This window comes from Chelonoidis abingdonii, chromosome 7 (assembly GCF_003597395.2).
Source record: "Chelonoidis abingdonii isolate Lonesome George chromosome 7, CheloAbing_2.0, whole genome shotgun sequence".
Classification (NCBI taxonomy): Eukaryota; Metazoa; Chordata; order Testudines; family Testudinidae; genus Chelonoidis; species Chelonoidis abingdonii.
The window spans coordinates 105,765,131-105,783,201 of NC_133775.1; the positions used below are offsets into that span (position 1 = coordinate 105,765,131).

Below are 18,071 nucleotides of genomic sequence, written 5' to 3' on the forward strand. Positions count from 1 at the left end.
CCAGCTTAGTGTCATCTGCAAACTTGCTGAGAGTGCAGTTCATGCCATCCTCCAGATCATTAATGAAGATATTGAACAAAACTGGCCCCAGGACCGACCCTTGGGGCACTCTGCTTGAACCCGGCTGCCAACTAGACATGGAGCCATTGATCACTACCCGTTGAGGTTAGGAAACCAGGTGATCCCCACAGCAATGTGAGTTTGGGGGTGTTTCAGTATAAACTCTTAACTCGCACTGGGTTTCTTGCTGTGGTGCCCAACGTTTGGTTGATTACCTGGACTAGGTTTGGAGCAAAATCTGTGTAGATTGATGGTTCTGGGCATGCAAGCCATGCAAATTTGCAACTCCACTTAGTTTCAATGCAATGGCAGAGGAAAATGGGCCCATTTAGCCAAGGGTTTATCTACATCAGGAGTTTGCCTTAGTTCAGCAATCAGTGGTCAGCCGCAAAGGCAGTAAACCCCTAGTGGAGACAAGGAATTGAAGGCTGAGTTATTGTAGGTCTTGTTCATGTAAAACTCCCATTGACCTCCGGGGGAACAGCATATATTTGAAGGCTGCAGGATCTGGTTCTTATTTAATTAAAATCTAGGATAAGTGAAGTGCTTGAATTGGGGATGAAAGGGATTATCTAGGAACCCCCTTTACCTGGCTTTCCCATCCCATTTCATCCCCATCCCTATTAGTACAGCCCTAATAATATGTCGAGATCACATAGCAGAAGCCCCTCCAATCCTCTGCTTGCTTCAGTTTGTGTATTGAGCAAGTGAGTGGGTTTCAGCCACTTCCTTTGTGTTGATGTGATTTTCTTCTCCACCCCAAATGGAGGAGTTCCTGAAACCTTGTTTCAGGAAGCACTAATCCCAGCTACAGCACTTTCAGTGTAGAGCCAGGGGACTGAGCCATCTGTGATTATGGAGGGACCATGCCATAACAAACAGAAGTGCTTTCTTTGCCTGCCACTGAGACTGTCCTGCACATGCTGTACATTCCCCGTCCATTTCAAACACAGCGCCTGTGTCAGAGCTTCCAAATTGTCTGTGTGTCATATCTCGGTAGGCACTGGGTATATTTAAAACAGAATCACTTAGCATTATTATCAGTTCTTCCTGCCTGAACGTCTTTCTCTTTATTGCTGCAATGAGTATTATTATGTGGTAATTTTAATTGTCAGGGTGCCTAGAGCTTTTGGGTAGGTATCTAACTACATAAATCTAAAGAAAAGAGAATTTTATTCATATGCTTTTTTTTAAAGGGACCGTATTAATATGGCTACGCCTTGAAGCTAATGTGTTCTGATAGTTTGCCCTATTCGGTTACATTTACCTTAAGAATTTCATTTATTTGTTAGTTTTAAGATGAATACTGCTTCAGCAAGCATATGTGTGCAGTTTTCCTGTGCCAGAGCAGGCAGTTCATGTACTGACTTGTTCATGGGTCACTGGAACATTCTTTAAATATGCAAGACCTGCTCTTCAGATATGGACACCTAAATGACACATGCTCATGCAAAGTGTCAGATGTGCAAACTGGGAAGCTGTGCACCTACAAGTCTATGTGCACATGTAAATGCAGGATTTGTGCGCTCAGGTTAGGTAGGTGCTTTTTGAAAACTGGGCTGATTGCAGTTGGAGCTGTAGAAAGGATGGAACTACTAAAAAAAACAAACAACCCAGCTATGGATAGTGCAGTCCTTAAGATAGAATCCATGTAACGAGACAAACTTCATGTTAGCGTAATGTCATGATTGAACAATCTTGGCAATACCCCCTTTAAGTTTGTTTCATGTCACGTGGTACGGGTATATAAGCATTTAGATTAGAGTGACCAGACAGCAAGTGTGAAAAATCAGGATGGGGATGGAGGGTAAGAAGAAGACCCAAAAATTGAGATTGTTCCTATAAAATCGGGACATCTGCTCACCCTAATTTAGATGTATGTGTATGTAACATATACTAGTGTGTGTATATCTAGGAGTGTAGATAAAATTGGACTAGGCTTGAGTATATTAGGGCACCTCCTCTTGCATGTAGACACAATTCATATGCACACATACATATGAAATGGCTGTGACTTCTGGAAGGTTAGTGAACAGCATTTCATTGAAAAAGGCAGAACTCTGACCACCAAGGGAGATGTTAGTGTATGTAGGAGCAGGGAATGAAGAAGAGAACAGTTTTATTCTCAGTGTCTATACAAACCCTTGGCAATTACTTCAGTGTGGACTCTTAATTTCCTCTTTCCAATCCTTCAGACCCGGATAGCTGGGGTTTCTGAGGTTTCTTTGATATTCAAAACCATTTTGGTTTGTAGCAAAATATTGTAACAAATCTGTGGCCATTTAGGAACATCACTACTGCAGACCATGGCCACTTGGCTTGCAGCAGCACTGAGAATTGAACCATCCACCTACTTCAAAAAGCACATCTCTTGGCCTAATGGAGAATCTCCTTTTTCTGTTAAGGATGGAAGGCCTATGACACACAGTTGAAAAGTTCTTATGTTCTCCAGTAGAAGGCCCATCCTAGCCATTTTGTTAGTGTCATGTGATTTTAAATTGAAACTTGTTTACAAGACCTGAGCTAAAGAGTGAAACACCAGTGTTTGCTGCTGCCTTCTTGCCAGTGCAGGGCTGTCATCTTGGATTTTACCTCAGAATTGTGAGGATGGAATCAAGTCAGTCTGCTAGGATTTGAACCCAGGGAGTTCAGTGGTTTAAAGACCAGCCCCTAACGCTCTGTTTATTTAACAGCTTCTTGACTCAGCCTCAAGCATGCTTAGTCCCACCGTGCTCCCACCCCCAACCATTTTCTTTATCCATCTCACCTGATACTGTAGAGGACATTGCCATTTCTGGAAATGCGCAAAAGTTTGTTGTCTGTGGTGATCTCATGGAAATGAGCCCCCTTCTCGTTGGCAAAGAACAAGTCAGGCTTCCAGATGGAATCCAACATGGAGGGGTCCAAATCCAGGGAGTCATCAGGGTACTCGTTGTATGCCAGCCGCGGGTCGTTCCACTGCTGCCGCAAGAAGATGTTCACCCTGTAGTCCTGCAGTGAGGGCACAAGAGTTAGTGGCGGGCACAAAGTTAATGGTGCCCAAAAAATACTAGCAGTGGCCAGAAACTGCTAAGTGCAGAAGAAAGGGACACCGAAGGCAGCTGGGTTGAAACAAGCAAACAAACAATGTCTTTGGTGTGGTTAGGATCTCACTCTTACTCTGACGTTCCCTACTGGCATTTTTTCTTGTATTTTTAGCTCTGTAGACAAAAGACACAATGATGGGCAAACAGTTGCTGTCCATGACACCTGCTCTGCTGCAGTGATCCCTGAATCCATAGCATGTGAGGCTACAGCCTCACCAGTGCTATAGGGCAGTGGTTTTCAAGCTCTCTTTCATTTGCGGACCCCTACAAAATTTCAAATCGAGGTGTGGATCCCTTTGGAAATCTTAGACATAGTCTGTGGACCCCAGACTGAAAACCACTGCTATTGTGCATTTAGCTTGAAGAGAAAAATTCCATTCCAGGGTCTGCGACTGAACCTACACTCTCACTAAGTCTTCAGGGCTACTAAAATATTGTTCATTTACTGAGTGTGTCGAGGGCTGGAATTATATTTGCAAGATGCATCATGTGGAGGATTAAGGGGAGGGCAGAGAAAGCAATTGTATTCAGTATTCCACCCTCTTGTTATTTGTAGGCATGCTATCTTCTTGCTGAGAGGGAATCCACCAGGACCCCACATTTCTCCCCTTTTTACTTCATCGTCCTCAACGCTTCTGCTCCATGACAACTCTTCCTTTGTCCAGAGTTTATTACCATCCTTAGCATTGATTGTGAATAGAGGAAAAGATCACTTAAGAACACAAGGTGTCCACCCCTGCAATGTCTGTTGGGATGGGATCTATCTATAGTCTCACTTTTACATAGGTTCTTTGTAGATATTATCCATTTTATTGTGAATCAACGTTACTTGTGTTGAGGCTGCACTAATCATGATCGGAACCCCACTGTACAAACATGTGGTAAGAGACAACTTTTCAGGGCAGAGATGTTCAATCAAAATAAGCAAAATGGACAAAGGAAATAGCATTGAGGAAGAGTGACATGCCCAACATCCCACAGGAAATCTGTGTGACAGAGCTAGGAATTGAACACTCATCTTCTGAAGTCCAGTCTAATTCCTTAGCCATAAGACCATCCTTCCTCTCATTGCTGAAGTGCTTTAATTGTGGAGGGCACATAGGTCTCAACACCCAGGGCTCCAGGATTTGGGCCACGCAGGGCAAAAACCTGCCACTCTCTCTGACTAGGATGGTGGTGGTGACACAGGGCTGTCTGCAGCTGTGGCGGCAATTTGCAATCGGATGACAGAGGCCACAAATTCCATCTCCAGAAGGACATTTAAAAGAGAAAAAAGCCCAACCATGATGTTAGTGAGAGCGAGCCCTAAGGAGAATGATCCATATTACATGTTCATAAATGTTAAAAATCTGGCATCAATTTCCCTCCAAGCCTTTTGCTCTCAGACTTTCTCCTGTGAGGTGGGTGGAGGGGCAGCATGGGGTGATGTCATTTGAGACCCCTCTCTAGCTCCTAAACTAGTACATTTGGTTCTCCTCTTCAACCATCACTCATAATGAATGGTATCGATTTTATAGGCTATGTGATTTCGTTGCACTGTGTCCCTTTAGCAATATCATTTGTCCCATAAACTCATGTCTTACAGCTCTCCTGGGTTCTCCAGACCAAACTGGTTATTGATCTCTAGCTCACATTCATGACCAGTTCTCTTGGACAATAATGGGGCAACATTTTTTCTCTGTGTCTGACCCAATGGCTTCCCAAGGCCATCTGTCCCGTTCCCTGCCTTTTGCATGAGAAAGGAAGCAGACAGACTGAAATATGAGAGAGAGAGAATGGTAGGCGATAAAAGCTCCAAGTACCTTGGCAGACAGTGCCTGAGGAGTGGCATGTCAAAAACCAATTTCACTGCCCTTGGCCAAACTAATTGTTAGTATCAGGGGTTTTATTTAATGCCTTTCTTACCTGAAGTAGCCTGAAGCATTTTGCAAAGCTGGGAGGGGAGTCAGATACTGGCAATGAATTATGTGCACACCAACCATTATGGGCTCATCAGTGTCTAATGCTCAACTGGAACATTTGAACCAATTTGTTTGTATTTTTTTCTGTGAGGCAGTGTTTGCCAGGACTGTGGGGTTATTTCATGAGTCTGCCATCTGTTCTTTAAAGCCCACCTGTAGAACGCAAGATCCTCCCTTAAAGACAATGCAACAGCTCAATTTGCAGTGTTGTGCCTAAGACGGAGTTCTGATCAGAAATCTGAACCGATATAATCTCTTGTCCCAGGGATAAGAATGCTACCAAATGAGCCGACTCAGCATGAGGGATCAGCTGCTATTATTGTGTAAACATGATTTATAGTCTGATTACCCTGGGGCAAGATTAGAAGATGACACAGTGGGTGTGTCTATAGTTTTGATTAGGGCAGTCAATGACCAAAGCTCTTCTAGAAATCAGTTTTAAGACTCTGCCCCATATACATCCTTTGTGCATGGAAACTACTAATGACCTCTTAATTTTGCCAACAGCACATAGGCCAATTCTTGATTAAGTTAAAGGGAATAGATTTCTGAACATGAATAAAATCTGATTCTTTCTCCTTCTGGGGAGAGCCAAGATGTCACCTTTACAAGTTCTGGTGGGTCTTTCTCACTTCATTATCCATCTCCTTCTCCCCAAGATAATGTGTCTCTAGAAAAACGGCAAATAGCTGTGTCCAGCTAGTAATGAGCAGCCTTGTGCAGAACTAACAATCATATAAATCTGAAAGAAGGAAAGAGAAGAAAAGGAGAACGGATAGAAAATAGCCCTGAATTCATTGCACTCAGTAGCAATCTGAACTAGTTGCATACATTGATTTCCCCCCTTTCTGTTTGTAAAGCTCAGTGGTGGTTGCACTCAGGGAAAATCAGTGTAATTAGTCTAATAGGCAGAAAGCAAAAGGCTGTTTTGCTTATTCAGCTGCAAACCAGCGGAATGCTAGCAGGTCAGCTCCATCGTGGCATCTATTTCATGTACAACATGAGTGAAATCCATGTTTGGAAGGAACTTCAGCAGCAGCTGCCCAGAGTGTGCTCAGCCTTGTGGAAAATGAACCAAACCCCCCAACAAGGGCTTGTGTTACTCAGAGTTCATGCTACTGGGCTAAATTTATAGCTGCAGCTCCAAAAGTCGCCAGGAAGAATGGAAATCGAGCCAAGAACGGCTTCAGACTAACTGTCTAATGGATGCTACAGGGTGGGAGGAAGCTGGAAGTAGAAGGATGGCAGGTGGGATGGTTTTGTAGGCAAACTTGACCACGAGCCAAATGAAAATGAATGTCCTTTTCTGGAACATAGTCTGAGTATGACAGGACTTGGCAGTGTGATGGAGAAGCCTCACCCGAGAACAAAAAAATTCCATGATGCCCTAGTTCTATTCTATATAGGTTCTTATACCACACTTATCACTGTCCTTCTCGTAGGGAATTAAGTGACACGACTGACATTTGTTTCCCATCAGTTCTCATTGGCTGCACCCATCCAGGAAAGACTCAGACCATTTCAGCTCCCCGCTGTGGGTCCGGGCCACCTCTGTCATATGAGAGAGCAGTATCTCAGCAGTACTGAATGCTGCAGAGAGGTCCAGGAGGATGAGAATGGATGTCTGCCCCTCTGTCTATTGACAGCAGGAGATCATCTATCAGTGCCACTAAAGCTGTTGCCTTTCCATGTCCTGGCCTGAATCCAGATTATGTTGAGTCTAGGTACTGGCTTAAATTAGATACATTTGTAGTGGGCCTTTGGCTAGATTTTCTCTGAGTTTGCTCAGGAATGGGAGGTTTGACTCTGGCTGGAATGGACGCATCTAGGGTGGGAAATAACCAACAGCAACCAGTCAGCTTCTTGCAAGGGAGTTGGCTAAAGCTTCCAGGCAATGACTGTGGGGTCTGCAGCTTCAAATAGCCTTATTTAAATACCATGGTCTGGATTCTACCCTCAATGAAACCTGTGCAGTGTGACTGGCTCTATTGTCATTTCTGGGTTCCTGCTGGAGTTTGGGACTAGACAGGAAAGGGTTCCATGACTGAGGAGAAGGCTCAGCTGGGGCTCATTAAACTGTTTCGTGCTCCTGACATATATCCGTGGAGGGAGAGGAAAGGCGTGGCCAGCATGGAAGAAGGCTGGATGCAACTCAGGGAGATGTGTTGCTGTCCTGCTTGGACTGTAGAGGAACTAGGGGGAAGGCTTTTTATTTTGGACCATTCTTATATCCCCAAAAGGGAATGGGATCCTGGCACCACTAGGCAGGGGTTACAGCACTCCCCAAGGGCAGTGCCTTACCCACTTCTCTCTTACTAGGTAGTGTGACCGGGGAGGGTTTATTTTTAATTCTGCACATTCATTATAGGCTGCAAGATTCAGTCCAAGAAAGTGATGAAGGCCAGTGGCTAAGGAATGCTCAACAGGGCTTATAAAATTATGGATACTAGAAAGGAATAGTAACCAGATAAAGATGCTGAGCACAAGAGTGCACCTGGTTATAGTGTCTCACACCCACCTCCTTACTCTAAATGAAAGGACTGTTTTCCAGAGCTTAGATTATGAGCATGGATGTTCAGGACTTTCTATCCCAAGGCTGGATGAGAGACAGAGAGAGAGACAGAGCCACATCTCAGAATAGCTAATAGCCCAGGGATTTGGGCCTTCACCTGTAATGGTCAGGTTCCTGCTCTGCAAGATGAGTGCCCTAAGTACCAGGCTGTAGTCAGTCTCTCTCTGGCCCAATGGATATTTATATATAGTAGAACAACTCTTAAAGGGGGAGGGAGAGTGCCTTATTGCCTGGTTGTGAGTGCACTCATCAAGGATTCCTGGGTTCAAGTCCCAGCTCTGAATCCAGCACAGCTGTCTCCTACATCCCAGGTGAGCACTCTATTGTGTCTCTAACTCAGAAAGCTTTTAGATGAAAATTTCATATGGAAGCTGGTCCATCGCCAGCCACAAACCACTTTGGTTTTGACGAAACAGCATTTTTCAGTGGAAACATTTTGTTGTTTTTTTTTTTTTTCCCCTCACCAGTTCTGCTCTCTAGCCAGATCTGCCGCTAGTTTGCTGTGTGAGTATGGACAAATCTCTGTATGTACTTCTCCATTTGTAGCATGACTAAATAGTACCTTCCTCCCAGGGCTGATCTGAGGTTTAATATTTGCAAATAATGTGGGGATCTTCAGATGAATGACCCCATCTGCTATATGCACAATCAGCTGGATGCATCACTCCAAGCATCAGGAAGTAACCCCATCCTAAACAATGTGTATGTAACACGGTAACTATATACCTTTGGTCTCTTTCTTTAAATATCTGTGCTGTGTCAGTATTATTTACTGCCACTAGTTACATCAAGTAGAATCACAGAAGTGTAGGATTGGAAGAGACCTCAGTAGGTTCTCCAAGACTAAATAATAACTAGACCATTCCCGACAGGGGTTTGTCTAATCTGTTCCTAAAAACCTCCAGTGATGGACATTCCACAGGGAGCAGCAGCAGTTTGTTCAACCCCCGTTCTCCCAAAAGGTGCAAAGACAAGCGAGAATCTTGCATTGCATCGACAGAAGCAGAAGGAAAAATGAAACACCAGGCTGGCTGGTATTATTTGGATTTCATAAAAGGGAGTCCAGTGGTGACACATTTATCTGACTTCAAGTACAATGGGGCCTATTAGAGTGAAGTAATCTAAAGAAACCCACAAATCTGCTTCATTCTACGAGACAAGGCTGCCTATACTTGGAATGCAGCATTGTTATAGCTTTGTCGGTCCCAACCTATTAGAGAGACAGGCTTTTGAGCTTACATAGCGCTCCTCCCACACCTGTAGAACTTTTTCGAAAGCATGTCTCTCTCACCAACAGAAGCCAGTCCAGTAAAAGATTTCACCTCACCCACCTTGTCTCTCGATAATTGGAATGGCATTTTGCACTGAAGCAGCTCAGGACTTACATTAACGCTCTCTTTGCTGCCAAATTATAATGAATCTAAACTCACCAGGTTCCAGACCATTGAGCCTGGATCCTTTTCCTGTGCATTTCAAAAAAAATGTGACCCTCCCCAATTAAAAATATTCCCCAAATCCACCACCACTGCATTGCTCTCTATTGGGGGGCAGGGATAGCTCAGTGGTTTGAGCATTGGCCTGCTTAAACCCAGGGTTGTGAGTTCACTCCTTAAGGGGGCCACTTAGGGTTCTGGGGCCAAAAATCTGTCAGGGACAGTACTTGGTCCTGCTGTGAAGGCAGGGGACTGGACTCCATGACTTTTCTAGCTCTATGAGATAGTATATCTCCATATAATAAACAAGTAACCCCCCCAGCACTCCTAGCATAAGCTCTTGTGGTTTCATCTATGGCTGTAGAATACAGCAGTGTTTTGTTTTTTTTTTGATATACATAAGAGAAGGGCAGCCTGACACAGCCTCATGGGCACTCACAGAGTGGCAAGCCCAATCCCTGTTTCCTGTGGGCATGATCAAACCTGTGCCTGCAGTGGAACAGTACGAGAGGAAAAAGGATGGAGAGGACGGGAAGAATGTCTGGAGCACACGAAAGGCATGAGAGCTGCACGTTACAAAGTGTAACTCCGACCAATTTCATTCAGTGGCAATGCAGGGGTGGAGGGAGTGTTGGACCTTGTGGCTTCAGAACTAGGTAGATGCACAGACTATTCCCAATGGAAAGTGTGTGTGGGGGGAGCCCCAGGAGTGTCCTGGAAGGATTCCTCCCCTGGTTACTCAGGCTGTGAGCTAGGGGCAGGATGTATACCATAAAGCATCTCACTCAAAAGAGGCTCTTCCTAACCTCAGCTTTTACATTAGAAAATAATTTTTTGTAGTAAAATCAGAGGTGCAAATCAGTATAGCTTACTATAAAGAAACTGTAAATACAGAGCTGAAGAGAGATTACCAATATGAAAAATTAACCCAAACTCCTGGTCTAAAATGCAGAGGCATATTTGAAAGATCTCTCTGCACTTGTAATTCACTGAGCTGGTAACTCCAAACAATTACACTCGCTGTGCAAAATATTCACAGCAAAACTGGGGAGCCCTCTGTATTGGTGGTTTTTGCATTTGTTTGTGATTTTCATACAGATAAACTGATTTACTGAAAAATACCTTCTGAGAGTTCACCATTCCCCTCCCTCGTTGGTTAGAAATGATCTCCTCAGCAATTTTGATATTTTGAATTTCAAAATTAGAAATCTTGGTTTGGGAGGGATTAATGTTGTGGAATTTTTGAATAGCTGCACATTTTGAGTAAAAAGTTCCAGTTCTGGACATGTTTTGAAAAATAAAAATGTTGTATGTATGAAATTGAAATTGAAAAAAAAAGAGAGAAATGTCACAAAACGCTCTTCACTGCTTGTTACTTGTGCAACTGAGCCCAGTTCTGTCTGCAGATACTCCTATCTCTTGTTGACCTCAGAGGCTATAGATCTGAGGTCAGAATGTGGCCACTGGGTCAATAGTTTCATCAACAGTGTATGCTGGATTGAGGCTGGTGAAGTTGTGGTTTCTTGTTTAAACCCATTTACAGAAATGATTCATTGTCCGATTGGAGTCATCTGTGCAAGAACTATCCAAACAACTATATTACAGCTGGATGGTTGCACCCTCCAGGTTCTTGTGCCCTTATTAGAAACTTGCTTAGTGGATATAGTTTTGCTGCAGTTGGCTATAAGGTTACGTTAAATTTGCCCTTTTCAAATGGGATGAATCCTGTGTGCAATTCCGTTAAACAGCTGAAAAATATATATATGCAAAGGGCGCTGTGGAGAATCAGAATCCCAAATGTCAGAGCATGATCTTTCCCTTAAACTCTCATTTATAACTCATTACTAAACTCAGCCCACTCAGCTGAGACACTCAATTCATCAAGAGTTTGGTTGCTATTTCCGTTCTGAATGAGATATTTGCTGTTCTGTTTAGATTCCTCAGTCTGCAAATACCGCAACATTCAGCATCTCCTAGCTTGTTAAATGCAGAATTCTATTGCAATGTTTCTGGACAGAAGGAGGCCATCTAGACCCATCCGACTGTATCCTTTAATGTTTTTCTCCTCAAAGTGATTGTTTAATTCTATGCTGAATATGTTCCCAATTGCTGCTTCTCTTATCCTTGGGCTAGATTAAGAGCAGGGCTGATGGAGCAGTGATACAAACCTCAAGCTGCAAGAGGACCCAACCTCTCACACTATAACAGTGTCCCATCAATCACAGGGCATTGAGCATACTTACGGTTCCTGTGTCTTTGTCTATATTTCATTGGGTTCTCGTTCTGCAAGGTGCTGAGGACCCTCATGTACTACTGACCTTGAAGGATCATGCCCTGAATCTGGCTCTGTCTTTGGGAGTCCATTCCATACATTAATTTCCCTCCCTGTGTTCTCCTAACCTCCCTGAACATTTCACCTCTGCACTTCTTGCCCTTTGAGCTCCCATTAGAGAGTTCATGGAAGGCTGATTGCTCTTCAAATGTGCTGCATCTTTATTACCTTCCTTCTTGCCATTCGCTTTTCTAATCAATGGAAACTGGAGTTTCACAACTTCTCCATGTAGCTAAACCCTGCTCCTGTATTTTCTCTTCCTTGTTGCCCTTTTCCATACTTCTCTGTTTCTTCTCACTCTGCTATCGTCTCCTCAGCTGTGAACTGGTGATCTCATTAGCGGTATGCATGTTGACAGTAATGATCCCCACTGATTTGTGGGCTATGGAGCTTGTCTCTAGAGTTTTTAAATGTCAACAGTAATGGCTTATGTGTGAACTAAAAGTCCCAAAATGTATTTTAAAGATCTCTCTAATTAAATGAATTGATAGATCTATGCGGTTAAGCTTCCCTGGGTACCAGCGATGTGGTTACTTCTTACAGCGTGCTAGAGTGATCCAGCCATCCAGGAGACTTAAGCTGTAGCATCTCTTGAACATTGAGCTTTCTTGTTTTGTTTGGCCAGTGATTCTACAATGCTACCATAACCAGGCCTATTTGGGTCAACAGTGGGATTTGAACCTGTGACCATCAGGGCTAAAAGCTTGAGCCTGCACTACTCCAACAAAAGAATTAAGTCCCTTAGCTGGAGGCCGGAGTCAAGGCTGGTTGACTTGTTTTCTTTGAAAAATGGAGTTAAGTCAAAAATCGAAATCTTTTTCACGAAAAAAGTTTACAAATTTTTTGGTTTTGGAAAAAACATTTAAAAATAAAAAATGTTGAATTTTTAAAAAAATATTTTGTTTCAACTCAGTGGATGGAGGGAATTATTTTCTCATTTAATTTTTCCCATTGGAAAAGTGTGTTTTTTTTTTTTAAAGATAATAGTTGATACTTCCTCTCACTTTTGAAATCCCCTCCCCCCCAACACCTTTGCCCAACTCCACACTTTTCTAATGTGAAAAAAAGGAGTAAAAAGAAATGACAAAAAAGGGGGGAACGATTTTTGTTTTCTTTCCAAAATTTTTGTTTTTAATTCTCCGTTTCTATTGGGAAAAAAATGAAAAATTTTGAATGCAATTAAAGTGATTTTCTTTTGCAATTTTTTTCCTGGAAATTTTTTCCCCCACCAGCTCTAGTGGTAGCAGCCTCCAGCTTCCATGTGGACCAGCCTCTGAACTGGTGACAAAGATACATGCTCTCCTCATCTCAGTTACACTGTTACTTGAGAAGGGTGCTGTGACTTGAGCTGCAGGTGTGGCAAAACCCCTCCCCCATTCATGTGGCAGCCACCTTTGACTTAGAGCTTGTCTATGTCTGTGATTCTCAAACCAGGGCCATTGCTTGTTCAGGGAAAGCCCCTGGCAGGCTAGGACCATTTGTTTACCTGTCGCGTCCGCAGGTTTGGCTGATTGCAGCTCCCAGTGGCCGCAGTTCACTCCTCCAGGCCAATGGAAGCTGCAGGAAGTGGCTTGGGCCAAGAGATGTACTGGCCGCCACTTCCCGCCACCACCATTGACCTGGAGCGGCAAACTGCAGCCATTTGGAGCTGCAATCGGCTGAACTAGTGGGTGCGGCAGGTAAACAAACCAGCCTGGCCCACCAGGGACTTTCCCTGAACAAGCGGCGGCTCTAGTTTGAGAACCACTGGTCTTCATTACCCGCTGGATTGACGGGCAGTGATTGATCCAGCGGGAGTCGATTTATCGCATCTAGTCTAGATGCAATAAATCACCTGCTGAGCGCTTTCCCGTTGACTCTGGTACTCCACCAGAGCAAGAGGCACAGACGGAGTCAACGTGGGAGTGTCAGCTGTCGACTCACCAGTGAGTAAGTAGATCTAAGCACGTTGACTTCAGCTACCTTATTCATGTAGCTGAAGTTGCGTAACTTAGATCGATCCCTCCCCCTAGTGTAAACCAGGGCTTACCCAGTCACAAGCAGGTCTCTATAGTTGTTTTGAGTAAAGCTGGCTGAAGAAATTTTGACAGAATATGCTGTTGGAATACACAGTTCTGTCAACACTGAAATGCTTCACGTAATCGGGTCGATTTTGCCAGAATATAGTTTCAGAAGAAAATTATGGACGGCGGGAAGGGAGAATGTTCAGATAGCATCAAAATGTCCAGTTTCAACATTTTCAGACCAAAACATTTTGATTTTTCGTTTTGGAGCTACTTTCCATTTCAAAGGATTATTTCGTTGTAATGGATTATATTGCACAAAATACAAAAGCTGAAATCAAAACATTTTGGTTGGTTTGAAATGAAACATTCTGGCTGACGAGAAGCAAGTTTTTGATTGACATTTTCCTGTGTGGAGAACTGTGACATTTTCTGGTTTTGTACTGATTCAGAATAAGCCGCATTTTGAAATCTAAAAATCCTCTGTGAAATGGAACCTTCATCCTCCCAGCCCGAGTTTGGAGACAATGCCATTCATGCAATCTAGCTAATTTGCTATATTTAAAAAAACAGCTGGAGAGGTGGGGCCCAGCTTATTAGCAGGGTGATAGGGAGTTCTAACAGCTGCTCTCCAGTGCTACACTTCTGCTTTTTGATGCCTGCTTGAGAAGAATCAGCATCTGTTGCCTTGAGTTCCCAGAGGCACTCAAACCTACGCTTTCCAAGTGGTAGTGGGGATTTTTTCTTCAGAGGAATGGATTCCCAAATGGTGGACTCTGCAGAACAGAGCAGATCCCCACAGTGTGTTCAAGAAGTATGCATTGTGTTTCTCTTTGTTGGGCTAGGCTTAAGACAGACTCCTTTTATGGCATATCCAGTTCACCAGGGTGCCTTGGGATTGTTTGTGGATTGTGAAATGCCTTGGGGAGCAATATGTAACAGATACGTTATGAGACCAGGCTGTACTGTATGATGCCTTTCTGTACATTGCACAGGGAGGGCTATTGGGGGCTTGCCCCATCTTTTCTGCCATTCAATGGGATGGCTTCACTGAATTTTATGGAGACAGGGTCCACATCATGATTTGCTTATCCACATCATGCCCAATGAAGTTATCCAATAAAATAACACGCTAGTAATAGTTCCATTCTCCAATTCATGGACAAATAGAAATGTCTAGGGATTTGTAATTTATTCTGCAAATGAATCTGCAAACAAATGTGGTGAGTTTAGGCACACTACAATATAATGTGTGCTTTTAGGATTTGAGATGTTATTGACAAGTGCTGCCCTCCATCAAAGGATTTTATTTCCTTAAGAATTTAGACCAACTATAATCAGTGCCAACTTGTGTCTAGTAATAGGACTAAATGTACATTGCATTAGAAAGAATACTGAGCTACAAATTCTGCTGTACTGTAACGAAGCATAGTAGCGCCCGATTCGCCTCTGATTTCTGGTGTAAATCTAGAGTAACTCCACTGAAGGCAATGAAAGTGACCCCAGTGTAAAATGCTGTCTGTAAGACCTATAAAATCCTGTTCTAAATGCACAGGACAATTTTACATACTTCAGTCAACATCCTTCTTTAGAGAGAGACTTACAAAAAGAGTAATTGAACATCATATTTCTGAATTATCTTTAATTAAAACAGAGGATGGCATTGTACCTCCAGAGCCTTGGTTTGATGTTCACTGATTATGTCGCAACTGATCTTTAATTGCTCCATCTGAAGACTATTATCTCCTTTCCTCATGATTGTCTCCTTCTAGCTCCTTACAAATTGGATACAGCTATTAGCAATGTTGGTTAATTTCCCCCAAATATGGTCTGAGCTTGCAAAACCTTGCAAATGTTGATTCTGATTAAAGGCATTTTAATTTTTTTGTGTGCAGACAATGGCTCCAAAGAAAAGCCGTATGAGAAACCTTTTCCAATTCTGGGGAATTTGAGGTTTGGTTCAAATTGGATCTGGATTGAGCTGCTGCTCCTTAACTCTACAATGGGCTAATTCAAAATCCCAGATCTAAAAGCTCTTGAATTTTTAGAAATCTTGGGTGCATCTCTGAACTATGTGGCTTGGTCAAGCCTTTTGCAAGTGGTACTAAGAACAATATTTTTCTTGTTTCCTTACTTCTGTATACTCTTCTGAGAACGTCAGCCTCTTATTGTTGCCTATTCAAATGCCTATGTTTATGTGCAGATGCATACAGATCGTACAAGATTTTAGTCTTTGAACAATGAAAATCTTGTACATTAAAGCCTTTAATTTAATCACCCTTCAAATACAATCCAGGAACAGAGGAGCAACCGTCTCCTTTAGCAGAATAAGAGCAGTTTGGAAACTTGCCACATGCACTGGAAGTAGAATGTGACCGAACAAGTTGAACAGCTATACTTAATTTTACTTACCATAGTCGTTTCTGCAATAGAACCAAAGCTGTTGATGAAAATGTTGCAGCTGACATTTACTGGAGGGCCTGTGCAAAAAATTAAGAGCAGATCAGGAATCCACCATATGATCACTGGCAAACATGCTTCCACGCTGCAGTGCTAAATCCTATTGGCATGGAAATTTAGCTTTCTATATGGCACCATAACATCTACACTGCCCTGCGGCTGTTTGAAAATCTAAGTTGGTCATACGTATACCCCCTAGGTCATATTCCACACTCTTCCTTGTTCTGTAAGGCCAAATCCTGTGGTCCTTCTTCGTATTTTATTCAGTCAATACTCGGGAAAACTCTGCTTGTGCTGGTCGGAATTTGCCTGACTAAAGATCCAATATGCTGGTTTTAAACAATAAAGCTCCAAATGGCATGAGACTATCAGGGACTGTCTCATGGAACCTAGTCATACTGCCATATAGGGACATGCGTGAGTGGAAGCAGTTGGCAGGGGTGGCCTGTGAGGGGTCCTGAATTCCGGAATTATTTTCTGTTTGGTCCACCAGAGCATGCATCTGTTAACCTTCCATGAAGGCTGTGAAGTGTATTTTAACTTGCAAGCAGGAGGGAGGTTGGGGAAAAGTAGGTGGAGAGGACTAGAGATGAAGGATGAACTGATAGGATCTCATGATATGGTTGGATAGAAGGTCTTTGGGGATTTTTATGTAGTATGAGCTACAAACGACAACTGGGGCATCTGGAAATGTGACTCAAATATTGCACTGATCAGCTTGGATCATATGATGATGTGTTTGGAATTTAGGAGTTACCAAAACCTGCAGGTTGGACCCAGGTAAATAGAAAATAAAATTAAATATAAACCGTGAGTCAGAACAGAGTTTGAACTATACACGTAAGCCTTGCATTTTTTTGCACCTTCTTCTTTCACCACCACATGAAAATTCCTGACCTTTGAGTGTGCTCAGGGGGATGAACTGGATTTTGGTTCCTTTAGCTCAGATGTGTGTTGGCTAGATGGTGAGTAGGGCTGGATGGGAAATGTTTTTCAAAGCTCTAAAAGCTTTGTGTGACAGGAAACCTTTTTCCGTTCTGCCTTGGGACAGAACTTGGGAGGCTACTGAAGCCAAACCAGGAGATTTTAGCCCTCTTAAAGTCCGGCAGCGCAGGGAGGCTAAGGCAGGCTCCCTGCCTGCTGTAGCCCTGTGCTGCTTGCAGAAGCAGCCGGCATGTCCCTGTGGGGGTAGGAGACGGAGTCTCTGCACACTGCCCCTGCCTGCAAGTACCGCCCCTGCAGTTCCCATTGGCCGGGAACTACAGCCAGTGGGAACTGGGTGGGCAGTTCTTGCAGGCAGGGGCAGTGAGCAGAGCTCCCTGTCCCCCTACCCCCTGCAGAGACGTGCTGGCTACTTCCACAAGTGGCACAGGGCCAGAGCAGGCAGGGGGCCCACTTATCCCTGCTGCACCGCTGACCAGGAGCTGTTCGAGGTAAGCACTGCCCGGAGGAAGCCCACACCCTCACCCCCTCATGCATCTCAACCCCAGCCTGGAGCCCCCTCCTGCACCCAAACTCCTTCCCAGAGCCCACACCTCCTGTCCCAGCCCTGAGCCCACTCCCGGAGCCAGCACCCCAAACCCCCTCCCACATCCCAAGCCCCTACCCCAGCCCTGATCCCCATCCCAAACCCAAACTCCATTCCAGAGCCTGCATCCCTCACCCTCTCCCACATCAGAATCCCCTGCCCCGGCTCTGAGCCCTCTCCCACACCCAAACTCCCTCCCAGAGCCTGCACCCCTCAACTCGCCCCAGGCTCAGCCTGCAGCCCCTTCCCACACTCTAAACTCCTCAGCCCCATCCCAGAGCTTGCACCCCCTCCCGCAACCCAATGCCCTGCCCCAGCCTGGTTAAAGTGAGTGAGGGTAGGGGAGAGCAAGCAAGGGAGGGGGGATAGAGTGAGCAGGGCGGGGCCTCAGAGAAAGGGTGGGGAAAGGGTATTTGGGTTTGTGTGATTAGACAGCTGGCAACCCTAAGTGGTGGGCATATCCAGGTCCTGTTGGCACGCATCATCCAACTCTGTACCCCCCCATAATACGTTGAGGGGGAAAAATCCCTTCCTGACCCTCCTACTGGTTGGCCAGAGAAAACTCTGAAACATGAACTTTTAGTAACATAAGACAAACTGGAAGTGAGCCCCAGGGCTTTTGAGCCCTGCCCCCTA

General features: G+C 44.1%; 1 protein-coding gene across 2 annotated transcripts in view; it reads right to left on the reverse strand.

Annotated features, from left to right (window-relative positions):
- Window positions 1-18,071, reverse strand: part of GLRA1 (glycine receptor alpha 1) — a 67,802-nt gene that overhangs the window by 16,630 nt on the left and 33,101 nt on the right. For both annotated transcript variants that reach the window (XM_032772288.2, XM_075068297.1), the window contains exons 3-4: window positions 15,860-15,927; window positions 2,828-3,051 (exon numbers count right to left, since the gene is read on the reverse strand). In XM_032772288.2, coding sequence (XP_032628179.1) covers window positions 2,828-3,051; window positions 15,860-15,927 — 292 coding nt within the window. The remainder of the gene's footprint in view (window positions 1-2,827; window positions 3,052-15,859; window positions 15,928-18,071) is intronic.